At 50.9% G+C, this 18,830-nt stretch overlaps 1 protein-coding gene and 1 long non-coding RNA gene across 3 annotated transcripts in view; one reads left to right on the forward strand and one right to left on the reverse strand.

Moving 5' to 3' along the window:
* The window catches only part of PTPRT (protein tyrosine phosphatase receptor type T), a 1,002,137-nt gene that overhangs the window by 981,016 nt on the left and 2,291 nt on the right, over positions 1-18,830 (forward strand). For both annotated transcript variants that reach the window (XM_045528255.1, XM_045528256.1), the window contains 4 exons: positions 482-655; positions 4,191-4,322; positions 15,861-15,986; positions 16,859-17,022. In XM_045528255.1, coding sequence (XP_045384211.1) covers positions 482-655; positions 4,191-4,322; positions 15,861-15,986; positions 16,859-17,022 — 596 coding nt within the window. The remainder of the gene's footprint in view (positions 1-481; positions 656-4,190; positions 4,323-15,860; positions 15,987-16,858; positions 17,023-18,830) is intronic.
* LOC123622133 lies at positions 15,496-17,339 on the reverse strand. The gene is made up of 3 exons (XR_006729420.1): positions 17,206-17,339; positions 16,188-16,327; positions 15,496-15,970 (listed from the first exon to the last, which is right to left on the reverse strand). It is a non-coding gene; the product is annotated as an uncharacterized LOC123622133 (long non-coding RNA).

Consider the following 18,830-nt stretch of genomic DNA (forward strand, 5'->3'; position numbering starts at 1 on the left):
CCGAGCATCCCCCGTCCTCAGACAGCTCTCTCTCTCTGAGAAGAGTGGTGGTAAATCATTTTCCCCATTCCGTGACACTCCACGTGATGTTTAACACTCACTGGGGATTCCCTACCCCTGTGTCACGTATGACCTCCTGGCTGGACCACCCTTTAATGCAACATTGGCCGAGCTAAACCACTTAGTTCACGTGATTGGCAGGTGTGTCAAGTCTGTGGCAAGTCTGTGTCCAAGCCTGTGGGTGTGCTGTCCCTGCAGCCTCGGCACCTTGAAGTTGTCACACAGTTCACAGGCCCTGCAGCAGGGAGCGGGAGATGATAGAACATCACCCCAGAAAAGGAACAGGCCCTGGGGAAGGGACAGTGGGGCCAGACCTGGAGGGGAGAGACAGGCAATTTAGGCTAACTTGGACCGTCACTGTGTCTCTGTTCAGGGGCAGCCATCTGAGCAGGGCCTATCTATCCGCCTTTGTGCCCCACAGACCCTCAACATTGTGACGCCCCGCGTGCGGCCTGAGGACTGCAGCATCGGGCTCCTACCCCGCAACCATGATAAGAATCGGAGCATGGACGTCCTGCCTCTGGACCGCTGCCTGCCCTTCCTCATCTCGGTGGACGGGGAATCCAGCAACTACATCAACGCGGCACTGATGGACGTAAGCCAAGCCCTGGCAGGAAGCTTCTGGCTGGCATTCCAGGGAACAGCTCCTTCCCAGGGTGGTGGTGGCTGGACCCCAGGGCCTGGACTCCACCAGCCAGCCTCTCCTGGCTTCTGACCTGCTGGCCCCAAGGACCTTGCTCCCCCCGGAGGCTCTGGTCCAAACCTAGACAGGCCGTGCTCTTGGCTCCTTTGCTCACATAAAGAGCCTGGAAAGAATAGACCGAAAGCTTAAAGTAGCTCCCATGATACCACGGCAAGTCTACAGGCCTGCCCAGCACCCCTTCCCATCTTCCACGAGCTGACTCCCAGCCTGAAGCTCAGTAAGGGAAGCCCTCTCTGTGCCAGCCCTTGGCCCTGAGCCCTGGGAACACAATATGGTGCAGACACAGGTTCTGCCCTCTAGTAGCTCCCGTGCAGGGCTCCAGATAACACTTGTGCAGAGGCAAGAATGAGGATGCACATAGTAGGTGCTCCGTACATGGTTACTGGCCAGATGATGGGAAGTGGTAAAACAAGCAGGGAGGGGAGCAGGCCATGTCCCAGCTGTCCTGCTAGGGGCACTGTCTCCTGCTTTCTTGACATCAGACCCTAGAAGGGCACTCCATGCTGCCCTGGTTTGGGATTAGGGTCAATCCCTGCCCCAGTGGGCCCATGCTGCTGCCTCATGTGCTTCTCCCTGGGGCCTTCCAGCTACTTGTGAGTATCATTGCTTCACCTCCAAGGTATGGAGGTGTTTGCAGTAGGAAGGAACCAGAGACCAGCTAGTCCGGGCCATGCACTTTTCAGCAGAGGAAATGGCGGCTAGAGAGAGAACTAGATTTGCTCGAGGTCACCCAGAGAGCTAATGGCAAATCCCAAACCCTAGAATTTATTTCTTGAGCCTCCCCACAGTTTTCTCCGTCCAGTAAGATGCAAACATTGCACCTCCGGAGGCCAAGGACCAAGAACACTGTGGCCTGATTGAAATGAGGTCTTCTAGGTTCCCTCCCCGCCCCATATCTGAAATCACATCCATCCAGCCCATGAGGCCCTACCATCTCACTCAGAACAGACAAGAACATGGGGTGCTCTCTCCTGGGGTCAAGGCCAACTACTTTTCTAATCTCTGATCCTCTTGCACTTTCTCCCCAAGGGTCTTAGGTGTTGGAAGCAGGGAGGTTATGGGAGTTCCAATGCCTATCTTAGCTCTCTAGGGGTCTGGCCTGGCCTTCACCCACAAGGTGCCCCTGTCCTGCATGACATCCCTGGACCCAGGTCCAGAAGCAGGGAGTCTCATCCTGCTCATGTCAAGTAGCTGGAAGTGGGGAGAAGACTTCTGGCATTAGCTTAGCTTATAGCCTTCCAAAGTCAATGTGTGCATATATATATGTGTGTGTGTGTGTGTGTGTGTGTGTGTGTGTGTGTGTGTGTGTGTGTAAGGTGAGAGATGGGGTTCAGAGGTGCACCCACACTTCCAAGTTCCTCCTAGCTTTGTCTGCCACTTGTCACAATACTCCTCCCTGCCTTCCTCATCCAAGCAAGGATCAAACAAGCTCCTGGCTTCTACTTAGTAGGTTAGATGCTGCCTGGAGTCAAATGCCTTCTGCCAAGCTCTGATGCTGATTGTATTCTTTTTGTCCACAGGGCATTTCTCCTGTGAGCCATCACTGGGCCTTTTCCTTTCTTATATTAAAAAAAAAAAAAGTCCTTATCTGTATTCCAGCTCAGTCTGTGCATTATCTGGTAACCATAGCAGCTTTGCTTCTAGCAGAAAAATATGAAGTCCTCTGGGTTAATTTTTAATGTTTCCCCTGGTAAAGGATGATGTTATCCATGAAATGGATTGCCGACTGATCCCTGAAACCCGGCAGGAGCACGGATCTCGAACATATTTTCAGATAAGGCTTTGTCAGGCGTGCTGGCCTAATAGAGCATTTATCACAGAGACAGGAAAAAAGGAAAGAAAACTAACATTCACTGAGTGCTGGGCACCATGTCGGGCCCTGGACTTGTGCTGTCTCGTTTTGCATTTGGGTATTAATATCTCCATTTTCCAGTGAGGTCCTGAGGGTCAGAGTATTTCCGGCACTTGCTCAAGGTCAATGAGCTCAGAAACAGGGGATTCATGGATCTGAACCCTATGTCTGTTGACTCTTAATGCCTGGATTCCTTTCCATGTCTGAAATTGGCCTGTCTGTCTATAGCTAAGAGTTTGGCTTTTGGGAAACTAAATGGTCCACCCTCCCAGACGCCCCTCTGATCATGCCACTGGCCGGGAGAAGGCCTTTGGAAGGCAGAACCCCCTAATGCATGCCTGACGTCCTTTGCAATGCATGCAAGCCTTTGTCCTGCTTCTGTGAGGGCTTTGTCCCTCTTCCCTCCCCGTCTTCCTTCTGACTTGTGACTCCACCAAAAACGGCTATGACTCCCATAGAAACCGTCTCCTGAGAAAGCTTTCTGAGAACACGAGCTATTTCTCAGGTGTCACAAACCGCTCACGAAGTGAGCAAGCTCCCCAAGCTCTGCAGTCACCTTCTTCACAGGGTAGTGTGACAATTAGGGCCCAGCTGAAGCTTGAAGACTCCCACAGGCCATTTCCTCTGGGCCTCCGTTTCCCCATCTGTAACCCGGGACTGAATTTATTCACTTATTTGCTGGAGCTGCACTGAGGCCTGGCATGTGCCAGCCACAATGCTGGCGCCACGGGTGAAAGACAAAGTCAAGGGTGTTTCCACCCTTCCGGTGGGCTTACGGTCTGGCTCTTGTGTGCTGGTCTTTCCACATGCAAATTTCATTCAATCTGTATGACAACCATCCCTTTGGATTTATGATTCCTGTTTTCCAGTTACAGAATCGGAGCTTCGGAGTGATCCCATACCTTGCCAGTTCTTAGCACCCTCTCCCACCACCCCAAAGGGCACTCGACAAATAGCGTTTGAATGAATGAATGAATGAATGGGTGGATGAATGGACAGATGGATGACTCATGACTTGTAACTGGCAAAGCTGGGCTTGAACCCCAGGTCTGCCTAATTCTAACACACGGGTACCTCCCACTGCCCCCCTGGCTCACAGGGCACACCGCCCTCTTTGCCAGGCCAGCTCAGCCCTCATTCCAGCCTGGGGGCAGCAGTGAGCCCCAGGCCAGCGCAAACCCTCCCCCACATCATGGACACAGGGACTCGGTGGACCCCTCATATCCCAAGAGGTGTCTGGGCCAGCAGAGCAGCAAATCTGCATCTAGAATCTTCTCTCATTTCACATTGTAATGGTGATTATTTGCTGAGCTCCTAGACATAAATAATTTATTTGGATAATCCCCATCCGGGTGACACTTTCCTAATGAAATGTCTTAGTTTGGAGGAGAACGTGTTCATTAGGAGAAGGTCCCCTTTGCCGCCAGGGCACTGAGAGATAACAGAACAGGCAGGTGCTTTGTATAATCTATCTGGCAGGCTTGGGGGGCCTCTGGCAGCCGTCCGGGCCTCGTCGTCATCAGAGTTTCACTGATGGCTGTGTATTTTACCAAGCCTGTGTCATTCCTTTGTCAGAGCCACAAACAGCCTGCCGCCTTCGTGGTCACCCAGCACCCTCTGCCCAATACCGTGGCGGACTTCTGGAGGCTGGTGTTCGACTATAACTGCTCCTCCGTGGTGATGCTGAATGAGATGGACACGGCCCAGGTAGGAGGAGGCCCAGCCGCTGTCCTGGGCGGGCCTAGGCGGGGCAGGGGAGCCGTGCTCTGGACTTGGAGGGGGAGACCTCACGACATGCTGCACCTGCCCCAGCTGGCTGCCCTGTAATGGGCACCGTCTGGCGTGAGCAACAGGCCAGCCCATCCTGCTGCCTGCAGAGGCAACAAGTCTCCCCCTGGGCTCTGGTGTCCCCAGACCCCCAGCAAACATCCCACCCCCCGCCTTTGTCCACCTCGCCCCGGGACCAGGCTCCATTGCTTCATCCCCTAAGCACCTGGTGCCCTTAAGGAACAGCACCGAGGCCACTGGACGGGAGCAGAGGGAATGTGGGAAGAACAGCAAGAAATGAGGTCAGAGGGCTGTGGAGGTCATAGTAAGAACTTGGGGGTTCACCCTGAGAGAAACAAGGAGGCATTGACAGGTTTTAAGCAGAGGCGTGACATCATTTGACTGTCTTGGGACAGTTTCTGGAGCCCACACCCCTAGAGCAGGGCAGCCATTCTAGGGTGGAGGAGGTGGGAATGGCCTTTCAGGGTGTTTTAAAAGCTGTCCTTCCACTGCCCTGAAGAAAACTCAGAGTAAACTCAATGCATTGCCGTCTGAGTGCTGGCCTTGTTCAGGCCTTGGGTGGGAATAAGAATTTTTTAAAACAGATCTGAGCCGTAGTCGCAGCCCTCCCAAAGCTCCTAGCCTTGCTGCGGAGACAGATGAGCAAACTGTCCCAAGCTCGTGCGGCCGTGTATAATAGAGGTCGGCAGCGTGAAGTGCTGTGCTGGCCAAGAGCAGAGAGCAATTAATTCTACCCACAGGGTGAGGGAAGACTTCAAAAAGAAGGTGACTTTGGCCTTGAGGAAGGCAGAGGAAATTTAGGCATCCGGGGGCTGAGTGAGCCGGGAAAAGGCATTTCAGGCAGAGGTAACAGCAGAGGCAAAGGCGAGGTAGGGGGAATGTGGGTTTTAGGCTTGTTTGCAGAACAGCTTCTGGTGCCGTGTGGCTGGGGCTCGGGGTGTGTCAGGAGGAGAGTGTGGTGAGGCTGGGAAGTGCCGCAGGGCTTGCAGAGGGCTCCCCGTGCCAGGCTGAGGAGCTCGGGCCTTGGACGGCCGCGTGGTAAGCATCAGACTTTTACTGTGCGGGCAACAGAATCCTTAAGCTTTCAGGCAAGCCCAATGTATGAAACAGGTATGATCAAGAGATGCTCATGGCAAAGCGTGCAGTGAGGGTCGGGCTCCTCTTACACAGCTCCCTAGTCTGCCCTTGGTGCCCCTCGGAGACTCGGTCTCTCTGGGTACCTTTGTGGGATCCCTGCCGTTCCCAGGAGCACAGTTAGAAATACTTGTGCGGGGAGGAGAGATGCGTGAGGTTTAACAGTGCTGTGCGGAGCCAGAGTGCCCATTGGAAAGCTAGGTCTGGAGACCAGGGAGGGAACAAAGCTGGAGGGAAGACCTGGGAACCAAGGAGCCCGGGGAGGAGAACGTTGCAAGTGTGCAGAAAGTAAAGGGGGTGACCCAAACTGGGGAAGTGGCAAGGAGGTGAGAGAGTTGGAATTGGACGTGAAAACATCTCCAGAGTTGAAGTCCACAGGGTTTAGGTAGCAGCTGCACGTGGGAGGTGAATGGAAAGGACAAGTCCCCTCAGGTAACGGCAGGTTGTCTAGCTGGGGCAGGAGGTGCCCAGGGACACAACCGGCCCACATGGGACACGCAGGAGGGAGGGGAAGGCAGCAGAGGTGCAGATGGGCGGGGATGCAGCTGAGAGCAGCTTGGGATGTGTCTGCGGGAGACGTTGGGGAGCGAGTCCCTCCGTTCAGGCAACCCGTATCTGTGGAGCATCTGCTATTGGCTGGAAGCTCTCTTAGGTGCTCGGAATGCATCAGCGAGCAGCACAGAGAAAGCATCGCATAAAAATTCCGAGCTCTCATGCAACCTCTGTTCTAAAGGGAGAAACAGACAATAAACAACCAACACTCTGTAAGGTACTTAATTATGTGTTGGAAGGTGAAAAACATGTTTGGCGGAAGGAAATAAAAGGGCAGGATGGTGACCATCGTAGGGCTGCGTTGGGGGCATGGGGCGTAATCGCGACAAGGGAGTCAGGGAGGCCCTGTGGAGAAGACGACACCTGAACACAGGCCTGAAGGAGGCCAGGGAGCGGTCCAGGAGCCGTCTCAGGGAAGTGTCCCGGCACCTGCACCTGGCCGCGTGGTGCCCATGCACCCGGTGCCCTTAAGGAACAACGCAGAGGCCACTGGGGCAGGCGCAGAGGGAATGTGGGGAGAACGGCGGAAAATGAGGTCAGAGGGCCACAGAGGTTATGGGACGAACTTGGGGTTTCACTCTGAGAAAAACAGGAAGCCACTGACAGGTTTTAAGCAGAGCAGCGCCATAATTTGACTTTTTAATAAAAGCATCCCTCTGGCTGCTGTGTTGAGAAGAGATTGTGGGTGCCGGAGGGGGGAGGTTGATTGCTGGGAATGGAAGCAGAGAGGATGGAGCAGACGCTGCTGTAATTACCCAGGTGGCAGCTGAGGGGGGCTTGAGCCAGAGGGGTAGCAAGGGAGTGGATGCTGGATATATCCCGAAGGTGAAGCCAACAAAATCTCCTGAAAGATTGCACATGGAATGTGAGAGATAAAGAAGGATCAAGGACACTTCTAAGGTTTGGGGCCTGAACAACGGAAGGTTGGAAACTGAGATAACTATGGAAATAAACGCATTCCCATAAAATGGAGCGTCCTGGAGTGTTCCCTGCAGGGGTTGCAGTCAGAAGGCATCACCACGCCTGTTCCTTTGGCTGAAAAAATAAAACAGCAAACTCAGCTCATGAGCTCGGGAGTGGGGTCGGTCCTATGACAGCCTGTTTGTTCTTCTCTTTTTCAACATTCCTTTCTGCAAAACCGGAGCCCGGGCACAGAGGACGAGTTTCGAGGAACCCCACCTTGGGGCCTATGGAGGAGCAAAGGTCAAGAGCGCTGGCGGTAGCTCCCCTTTCCAGCGTGGGTCCCGGGTGAACGCAGGATCTCTCAGGCCCAGATGCTGGTGCAGACTTTGAGAACTGATTTTCTAAATGCGAAAACATCAGGCTCAGAAGTGCCCTAAGGTTGGCTGCCATATGCAGCTGGCACACATCCCCTGAAATCGGCAGATGAATAGAGCACTTATTGATATAAATATCATCACCGCAGCAGCTGGGCGCCTCGCAAAAATAAACAATGACACAGCATGAGCATCAGAAAAGCCGCCCTCGGCACCTGGAGGGGCGGTCCTCTGAAGTGGCATCAGTATCTGTCTGCCTGCACGCTCGTGCCAAAGCAGCTCCCAGCTTGGGCCAGCCCGGCAGCACGGACAGTCTGCCCTAGGTCCTGGGCATCACTAGGTTCCTCCTGAAGACCAGTGCCGCATCCTGTGGTTTGACCGAGGACCATAAGGGCTTGTGTTGGGGGTTGGACAGGGCTACCTGTACGTTGCAGCAAAATAAGGTTGAGGAGAGGGTGTGAGCTCTCACAGGGCTTTATTTGTTTGCACTGCTGGCTAAATCTGCCACTGCTCGGAATCCTGCACTACTTCATTCAATCAGCCATCCCCAGACACAAATATTCTTCCCTTCTCTGCAGTGGCTGCCGTTCAAAGACGATTAGGACCAATGGGGGATCAGGATAAAGACTCTCAAACTTCGGCATTCTACCTTACAGATTTTTCTAGCTCTCTAGGACTCCAAAGACCTGTGGTCAGATTTGTGGGGCACAATCCTAGAACCACAACATCCAGCAAACAATGCTGTGGTTTCTCAGACTCAGCAGAAAAAAAGAAGTCTTTTCAACCACATCCAGCAGCATTGACAAGGTCTCTCCCAGCTTTGTGGGATCTGTGGATACACCAGAGTCCACGGGGAACGGGCACCAGGAAGGAGCCCCCTTTGCAGTCATGCCACACCCACCATATTGTTTAGAAAGCTCGGGAGACCCTCCGTGCCAGCCAGCCATGGGGTGGGGCTGCGTGGCAGGCAGAGTCATGGCCCCCTAAACGTGTCCCCATCCCAATCCCTGAAACCTATGAATGTGTTATTTCACACAGCAGAACGGACTTTGCAGATGTCATGAAGTTAAGGATCTCAAGATGTGGAGATTATCCTGGATTGTAGAGTCAGGCCCAATAGAAGAAGGAAACAGGTGACAGGTGGATCAGAGTCAGTGGATGACAATGATAACAGAGCAGCAGTTGAAGAGACGCAGCCACACGCGGAGGATTGCGGGCGCCCTCTGGAAGCTGGGAGGGGCAGGAAGTGGGTGGTCTCCTAGAGACCACAGAAAGGAACCGGCTGTGCTGATACCTTGATCTCAACCTCTTAGGACTCATTTCAGAATTCTGACCTCCAGGCCTGTAAGATAATATGTCTGTGTTGTTTTAAGCCACTACATGCATAGTAATGTGTTACAGCAGCCGTAGGAAACGAACACAGGCAGTAACACTGAAACCAGAACTTCAGAGCCACAGTGCCAGGGATCCGGGCCACGGCAGGTGTGAGGATGAAAGGACAGGGAGAGCCAGAGTCCGCACTGGGTGTTGGAATGCAGAGCGGCTTGAGCTGGGGAAATTCGCGTCTCGGTCAGAGTCCAGAGTCACAGCCGTCAGGAGCTGTGAGGCAGCAGGACCAGGACACGGGGCCGGCAGAGAAGGGAGAGGTCCGCCCCACCCGCTCAGGCTGTCGTGCCGGCCCCGAGGGAGGTCTCGCGCAGGTCCAGGAGCTCTCTGGGCCCCGGTCAATCATTCGCTCATCAACATATGTTTATTGAGAACCTACCGTGAGCCAGGGACAGACCTAGACGTGGCAGAGGACAAAAGAGACATGAAAAACTCCACAGCCCCGTGGAGCCGGCATTCTCGAGCAGTGATACACACCTGCCAGCTCCCTTTGGTGTCAGACAGGATGAAATCGTCTTCATCTAGAATCATCGCAGCAAGACCCTCCAACTGCAGGAAGAAGCTGACCATGAAGCAAAGGGGTGGGAGAAACAGTGTCCAGGGGGCACGTCACATTGCCCTCCAGCTCTGGGGACAGCTATTCAAGGAAGCCAGCTAGACAGGACCACCCCCTCAGCCTGGAGCCAGGTTTTGCGGTCAGTGAGACCCAGCCTCACTTTGGGTACCGCCACATCATAAGCGCAAGTGCTTCAGCATTTCTTGAATATTCTGTTGATTTATTATTTGGCTACACTTGGAGTATCTCCTGAGTTTCTCATTATTTTACCTGCTACTAACTGTAGTGAGCACCCTTTACCTTGCTTAAATCTTAGAGATTTTAGAATGTAAGTGTCATCAAACACCTTTCAATATTTCCCATGTGTTCCCTCTATGGATCCGTTATTGGGAAAGCTTTTATTTCCCAAACTGTATTTAGTAATCAATAATGATTTAATTGTCTCAGAGTTTTCCGTGAACTTAACTGTCTCAGTGAACTTCTGATCTGCAGGCCAGATGCAGAACTGACCCAATGAGATGCTCTAATTCCAGCCCAAAGCCGGAGGCTTGGCGTCCTCCACTTCAGGACAGCAACAGGAGCCCCCTTTGGTTTTCGAGGGCCTTGAAGATGGCTCATTGGCTTTTCCTGCTAACTTTACACACCTCACTTTGGAAACCACAGAAGTCATTTGCAGTTCAGAAAACTGAGGCCCAGGCAGGGAATGGATTTTGTCCAAGGTCACACAACCCATCACTGACTTGGGCCCAGGGCCTCCTGCCCAGAGATGGTAAAGATTTTTGGATCATTTCAAACAGGATTTCCAGGCCCCGGTACCCGGTAATCACTGATCTCTGGCACCTGGGTGTATGGAGCAGACAGGAATGTTTCCTTGCTTTAAAACAAACAAGAGTCCATAGCTTATAGAAAGCTGACTTGCCACCTTCTGAGGCTCTCACTGTGGAAAGCCTGAGAGATCGGGGGTGCAGACCCAGGTGGGTGGGTGGGTGCAGGGACGAGGGGCGGGCTGTGATGTATTCCCACGCAAACGAGAGGGGCGAGCTTCTCATCCCCCCAGGAGAAAAGCACGGTGCTGCTGCAGAGGTGTCTTTTCCTGTCATTGTGCCTGCAGGGCAAATAGCCAGCATGGCTCTCCCCATTTTTATCTCAGCTTGTGAAAACACAGCCTAACATGCTAACAAAGTACACAGAATGCCCAACCCTGCATCTCATCCAGCCTCAGTCTGGCCCTGCGAGGGGCTGCATCTGTTTCTGTCCCCACCAGAATGGTAGGGGTAACAGTAGAACAAGAAATTTGGGGTCAAGAGACCTGGGTTCAGGTTGTAGCCTCACCACCTCCTTGCTCTGTTACCGTGAGCCAGTGTTCCAACATCTCCAAGTCTCGATGTCATCCTCTGTTAGATTACTGTAACCTGGATGCCAGCCACTTTCACTCTGTCTTGAGATTCAAATAAAATTGGCTCTGTTCCCTATTCCCCATCCTGTGGGAAAACCCAATGTCCACCCCAAGATTTCTGAGAATTCCAAGGGGGTCCCATTCTCACACTCTCTTCCAGGTTCTGGCTGAGGCTCTAGTGGGGGCGACATGGGGTCCACATCCCAGCAGCACCCCTGACTTAAGGTTGAACATCACACGTCCTCGTTCTTAAACCCCACCTTGTGTGCCTCAACCCTGGCCAGCAGCCGAGTATCTTCTCCAGTTCTGTTGCCCAAACCACTGTTTCCCTGTCCCCCTCCTCGTCAATTCCTCCCTGCTCAGCTCTTCCACTTTCTCCCCAGAGGTGGCTCCTCTCTTAAGCTGCAAAATTCAGCTCTCTCCTTAGAACCTCTTTCTAAAACCTTGCCCTGAGCCTTGCCTCTGCCCCACCAAACTCCTCTGTAGGTATTTTCCTAAATCCCTGCCCTCCCGTCCCAGAAACAAACTCCGATGCACCTGTTATTCCATCTGCTACATGGAGATTGCGTGCTCACTTCCCGGGACTATGGCAGGATAAACTGGAGAGGGATGTGTGAATGTGCTTTGTTCACCGGGCGTCTTTCTAGTCATCCCTTCACCCACAGTTTGTCATCTTGAACCGGCCACATTGTCAAAGCCTATTATATATGTTTGTAAAATCACTTAGCTGAATTTTAAAACCAATTCAGAAAACTCTTTTATATTTCTCCCCTAAAAGTACCAATTCACTTCACCTTTAGGTGGCCCAGGGTTGATGTCCCCCACGCCCTGCGGGGTCACAGGGACCTTGATAAGTAGAGTCTTACATTTCTGGAGCTACAATGTTACTTGGCCTTTCTATTTCATTAAAGTATTTTTTCAATTAATGAAAGGCATAGCTAAGGTGCACTGAAATATGCTTTAAAATTGTTTATTCCAAAAATAGGCCCATATGCTAGTTTTCATTCAACTCATCAGAGCATGTTTATTCCAGCAACTAACAAGCTTTCTGATTCCATCAGCAAGAAAAAGATGTTTAACGAGTGAGGCTACCTCTGCGTTTGTTGTATTTCACGCGTGAACTTGCACCCCCAAAGGACATCTTTTCACAGCCCAAGCAGCTATGGAGATCACAAGGTGGAATAACGTGTGGCAGCTGTTCCCGGGTTGTCCACACAGGCGTCACAACTTCTGCTTGGCTGAACTCGCTCTGACAATAAATAGCAAATGCCCGTTTTTCTGGAAGAAGCACGGTCATTTCTAAAGCATCAGCAACAATGGGACTGGCTTCTCCTCTCAGATGTGGTCACCACCACTGTATATCTGCAGTGGTGAGGCCCCCCACCTTCAGGTGACACTGCCCCAGCCCCAGACCATTGGGAAGGGCAGGGTAGGAGAGGTCATTTATAAGGAGATGAGGCAGAACGTCAGCTGGTCCAAACTCGAGGCTAAACAATGTCAGTCTATTCTTGGGTCAGCCAACTTCACAAGTTTTCCATCTAAGGAAGAAAATAACAAGGTTGCATCGAGTATAAGTGTGGTTTAAGATCAGCTAGGTCCTCATGGTCTTACAGAATCAAGTGGGCTTCCTGGAATCCCTATTTTGGGGCTTTAAGAAACACGAGGCTCCCCTCCCCAAGAGTTCTATAAACTGTTCCTCCATTCACATACGTGGTCTCTGATCCATTTCTGTGTGAACCGGGAGCAAAGCTCAGCTCCTTGCTGGCTTCCGCAAGAAATCCAAGCACACTGAGCATTGTACCTGCTAGTACAAATTTACAGACTATTAGGAGGCTAGGAGTAGGGTCACATGACACATTGAGTCACCTTCTACCCTTCACTGGTTCCACTGCGCTCCCAACCTTCCTCTCTTATCTCCTGCGTCTTCCAGCTCTTTAGAGCAACCACAAGTCTCTCTTTCTTGACGTGCACTGTCGCATATCCAGGAGGCCACTGGTCTTCTCAGCTCCCCCAGGCTGGCTGGTTAAGAATTTTCAGAAGGGCAGTCCTTTGGGTATGACCCTAAAGCAAAGTTTTCATAAGACCTACTAAGTGGAGGAAAAAATGAAACTTCTCCTTATCCATCTAGTTTCTAGTAACCCTTCCCCCTCACGACCTAATAATTATAGCCCACATTTACTGAGCACAGGAAGTGCTAAGTAGACATTAAAATTCACAGCCACGCATAACAACCTGGGCAAGCTAAAAGATTTGGCCAAGTCATTCTGCTAGAAAGTAATAAAGCTGGGATTTGACCCAAAGGTGCTTCAAGAAGGGACCCCAGCGTGTTTTCCCACCTTTCGCTGTACTACATACACCGGCTAAAACGGCATCAGGGAGAGGAGACCCTGACGATGCCTGGGGCTCGAATGCCACATGTGCCCATGCATCGCTGTCTTGACTGTCACCCCATTCTGCTGCTGATGTGGTCTCACGAGTTAGGGAATCCGTGTGAAAGGATGACTCTGATTTAGGATTAGTAAGGCCCTGCAACCTTCCCTCGTCCCTGGGCGTTAGGGGAAAGTGACCCAGAAAATCAAATGCAGAGAAGTGTCCTGAAATATAGGTGGTCTTGTTTGAGGCACAGTAGAACCTATTAGCTTGAAAAATTGGTCTGGAAATCTTATTAAAAGAGACAAATCATTCCGCATTCTCTCCAGACTGAAAATATTGGGGGTAATGGGCTTTGCCTGATGCCTCGAATCCACACACCTCATGTCAAGATCACAGCCAAACTCTGGCAAGGCTAAATTCAATGCAGATGATAAAGGCAATTATTTTTTTAATGGGCAGTGCTGATTAATTCTGATTGCTCTGGCCAGTCACAGACTTATCTGTACCAGGTCCTCATTACTGTGAAGGTTGCAAGGCGGAAGAGCCAATGGCAAAGAGAAATGAAGTTCAAATTGTGGATTTGTCATTATTGCACAGCTCAGCAGATGATTGCCCAGCCAGGGAGGCCCCTGGGCCCCCAGCCCTTTGCCCCGCCACACACACACACACACACACACACACACACACACACACACACTGCTCCTTTCTCAATATGCTCAAACAACCCGCAATGGAGATGCTGGGAAAACAAGGCACCATTGCATGATGAAAATCAGCCCTTGCACATCTTTGCTCTGTAAGAGAGGTGCTAATGTATATATGTTTGAATGCTTCAAATGTATTTGTCAGCTATTATCATTATTATTTTTGTTGAGCACGGATGAGAGGTTTCAATAATAGTATGAATCACTGGAATTTAGTGACTGCTTTTTCTGTGCCTGACACTGTGGGAAGGGATTTATTTATATAAATCATGCCCTCTATCCTCTGCACAACCCTACCAAGCAGGGGTTGGCAAACTTCTGTAAAGAACCAGATAGAACATGTTTTAGGCTTCGCAGGCAATATGGTCTCTGTTGCTACTACTCTGCTCTGTGACGGTAGCATTACAGCAATCACAGACAATACGTAAACAAATAAGTGTAGCTGAGTTTCAACAAAACTTGATTTGCCAAAACAGGTGGCTGGCCGGATTGGGCCTGTGGGCCACAGAGTGCCAGCCACTGCTGTAAGGTGAACGATGTTATTCCTCTGCTAGAACTTGGGGTTTCCACAGCTAGGAAGGTGGGAGATGTGATTTTTCTCTCTCTTATGTCCCTCTTCCTCCCTGCTCTTCCCTTCTAAGTTCTAGTTCTGGAGGAAGGAGAGAATACAGACATTCTTTGCTTGTGGACTCCCAGGGTGAGATGGCTGTCCTTGATCAACAAAGAGGAGGGCAATTGCTCGCTTTCCTGAAATCCCTGCATCCCAGGGGGTGGGTCACCTCTGCCAATCTAACCCCTTGTCTGCAAGCTTGGGGTAGGCTGTGGCAGACCCCACTGATGAGAGATTCAATCCTAAGATGCTCTCAGAAGCCTCGAGGGGTCTTTGTGAGTCTTCACTGTATCTTCAGGGCAACCTCCACATGGAGGGTCTTTCTAACACTTGACCTTTGTCCCTAGCAAGCCTGCAGCCCCAATCTTAGCTCTCCTCTGACCCCCAACTCTGGGGCCGGTTGATCTAGGCAGGGTCCATGGCTATTCCTCTTGTGAATCAGGAATGTGTCCCTCTCTGCAGCCACATACCCTGCCACCCACCTCAATATTCTGTCTTCAACTGAAGTCATCTCGTGGCCCAACAGATGCAAGGCAATGAAGTATCTGTCTCTCCATAAGCTTACAAATTTGTAATCTTAGACTAAGGTTTCTCAGTCTCTGCAGTGTTGATATTTGCAGCCAGGTGACTCCTGGTGGGGAGCGACGCTGGGCATTGTAGGATGCTTAGCAGCATCTTGGCCTCCACTCCCTAGATGCCCATAGCAACCCCCAGGTGTGACGATCAAAAATGTCTTTAGACACTGCCGGATATCCCCTGGGGGACAAAACTGCCTCCAGCTGAGAACCGCGGTCTTAGACTGAAGGGCAACCACTGCCTTTTGCTGTCAGCTGTGGGTTCAAATTCCCAATTCCAGATAAACAGGGAAAATCACAGGCAAGATCTCAACACCATGTGGCATACCTTTTGGTGCAAAGTAAGTGTAATTATCCCCACTTCTCATATGAAGAAACTGAGGGCTGGGTCGCACAGCTAGTAAACAGCAGAGCCTGGATTTGGACCAAAGACTGATGTCAAAACTCTATATTTTTAAAACTACTCATGATGTGATCATGAATGAGCAATGTGAAGGTTTTCTTAGAATGGGAAAAAAATTTGCCATGATCCGTGTGGTGAAAAAAAAAAAAAAACTAGATTGTATTTTCTCTTCCCTGAGCATTCTATCTAATTCTGACAGCAGGGCTTCAAGGTGGGTATTATTCTCCCTATTTTACAGATTAGGAAACTGAGGTCCTGCAAGTCTAACACATGGTTTGAAATCCACATGGCAAAATGTTTAGGCCCAGTGTTTCTGTACTCAGCGGCTTGGCATTTCAACACCAAAGGGGAAGCTGAGTCTGATTTCCTACATAATACACTGTCTTTCCAGCCGAGGTGTCCTGCCAGCAATAGGGAAAGCTCAGTGATCCTTGCGACTGACGACCCCCCTTGTCCTTGGCCTTTTTCTGTGACCTCTCTCTTTGTCCCAGCTCTGTATGCAGTACTGGCCTGAGAAGACCTCTGGGTGCTACGGACCCATCCAGGTGGAGTTCGTCTCCGCAGACATCGATGAGGACATCATCCACAGAATATTCCGCATCTGTAATATGGCTCGGGTAAGTGCAGGGCCGCCGTAGCTCACCGTGCCCGTCCCCCCCAAAACAGATGGAGGCTGCCGGGAGAGGATCCGCTGAGCCAGCCAAGAGTGTGTGTTACACTCTCCTGTAATCTCTTCCTCGGGGAAGTGATGCCTTTGCTGGTTCCAGCCCAGACCCAGCAGTGACTACAACACAGAGATGCAAAGAGTGACATCCAACCTGCCATCTGCCTGTTTCCTGACACGCTTGCTGCCATGTAGACAAAACTTCTCAGACATTAGCTCTTCCCCACTGTGTCACACTGCTTTAGCACAGTCGATGTGGCCTTTGATTGGATCCAATAAGATTTGGACCAGGTCCTGCAAACACCAAGATGAAAAATAATTAGTTGCTTCCATGAGGATATTCACTGGCTGAACAGAAGATGGGTGGCAGGGGGTGGATTAGTAATCTATGAATGGTGGCTAACTAAAGCAACTTTGGTCTCTACTGGGGGCCCAGGGTGAATGGAACTCAGCTCCTACCCTCAGAGTTCACTATTGAATGGGAAAGTGAGATATGTTCTAGCACATGAGCCTCAGAGAGAGAGAAGAACTCTGCCCAGTGGAATCAAAGAAGGCTTTCCTAAAGAAAGGGATATTTGAATTGGGTTTTGAAGGCTGAATAGGAGTTTTCCAGACAGAGAGAAGTTCAGGGTAGTCATGGCAGGAAAACCAGTGTGCACAAAAGTATAAAGGTAGGTTTATAGCTTGTGACTCTCCTCATGAGGACATGGCTTATATCTCTTTAGCCTGTCGTCCACTACAATGCTGCAGCCCCCAGGGTATCTGGAAGGCTTGCATCCCCAAGCATCCCCAGCAGAAAAGCCCTAACAGCCTCTCTATTCTCAGCCACAGGATGGTTATCGTATAGTACAGCACCTCCAGTACATTGGCTGGCCTGCCTACCGGGACACACCCCCCTCCAAGCGCTCTCTGCTCAAAGTGGTCCGACGGCTGGAGAAGTGGCAGGAGCAGTATGACGGGAGGGAGGGACGCACGGTGGTCCACTGCCTGTGAGTACCAGGGAGGTGTTGCTGGGGAAGTGGGGTGACAGGCGTACAGCACCCTTGCAGATGCTTCTCAGCATTCCCTAAAAGCCAAGAGTGCGTTCAAAGGAATTACAATCCTTTAATGGGATGGGGCTGCCAATTTGTTGTCCTCAACTATTGTTATATGACATATTGTTGATACAAAACCTGGTGGCCTTTCCACAAACATGGGAGGGGAATGGCAGACCACTCTCCAATGCTCCCAGTGAGGAGATGAGCCCCACGTGCTGTGTCCTGCTGGTCACAAGAAGGCTCAGGACAAAGTGGGTTCCGCTGACCAGAGCCTCCTTTATTATCTCCTGAGGAAGAAGAAGAAGAAGAAGAGAAAAGGGAGGGTATTGATTAAGTGAGCTTAATTTAAGCCAGACATTTTAAATGAATCACTCATTCCATTTGTGAGAAAGATATTATCATTTGGGGAAACTGAGGCACAGGCAAGGTAAGGTAAGCAGGTAATCAAGACAGGGGCTATGATTTACATTCACTGGGCTCTAAGCTAATGCACCGTCTATTGACCCACACTGCCTCTGAGTAAACCGAAGGGCTTGTCCATTGTGTCTCCCTCCTGGGGTATCTCTACTATGGGCTTAGTGGGGACACAAGGACACAGAGAGCCTGTTGAATGGACTCCAAGGCCCCTGGCGACCCTGTTTCCCAGGGGCACAGTGAGCTCAAGGCCAGTGTGTTTATAGCTCCATCACTGGTGTGAACGGGAGCCCTTACCTCGTGTCTCTGAATGGACACAGCCCCGTCAAATGAACTCTGGTTCATTACGCTGGGTGGAGGCCAGGACCCTTACAGGACTGTGGCTGACAAGCTATGTAGCCTCCAGAAAACCACTTCATTTTGTGAGCCTCAGTTTCCGCATCTGTCCAGTGGGTATGTCGCATTAGATAATCTTCAGACCCCATTGTGCTTTGACATGAAATAGTTAGAAAATAAATGCAATTTATCTGCCAATATAGAGATCAAGAAAGTCATGGTAGCAAATATGCAAATGTTGTAAATGTGATTACTTAAAAGAGCAAGGCTCACAGAGTCTACCATAGGAGTCTGAAGTGACCACAGAGAAGGGGTCTGCAAATATCTCGGACCCAAAACCAACCTGCAGACATAACAGCTATGTGCAGGATCTTTGATTCACAATCATTCACTTGCTTCTTAGAACATAAATAATTTGGGGAGAATTTTAGCAGACTTCCCTCTTTTAAAATGTTGTGTTAAGGAAATTTGAACCAAGGTCTTCTGTTTTTCAGAACAAATATTTCTGGAGTAGGTAGAGGCATTAAGAATATCTAACTGACCTAGAATTGAGTTCAGTCTTTTCAAAACCAGCGAATTGTTCTCCTTCTATCCAATAGGCGGTGGATGCACAGATCAGGGAAGCGGAGAGCTTAAAGGAGGTTAGACACACACACACACAGAGCGTTACTCCCTTCCCAAAGGACACTAATCTCAGAGTGCAGTTCGGAGTCTGGGAAGACGCTGTGCAGTGTCCCAAGTCAGGTCCATGAGTGACATCAGCCAGGCCAAGCCGGCTCTGCCCACATCCCAGAAGCTGCCACCTGGTGTTCTGTCAAATGAGCCCTGCTGCCTGTAGTTCCCTCCCACACATGCAGGTGACCTCCCCGTTGGCACAGAGCCACACCCGTCCCTCCAGGGTCTCTCTCCACCAGGCCCTGAGACACCTGTGTCCACTCACCTCTTCCTCTGGACTCTGTTATTCTTGCTTTGGAAACCACTGATCCCTCCTTCCTGGAGTCCCTGCTCTC

Source organism: Lemur catta, chromosome 17 (assembly GCF_020740605.2).
Source record: "Lemur catta isolate mLemCat1 chromosome 17, mLemCat1.pri, whole genome shotgun sequence".
Taxonomy (NCBI): domain Eukaryota; kingdom Metazoa; phylum Chordata; class Mammalia; order Primates; family Lemuridae; genus Lemur; species Lemur catta.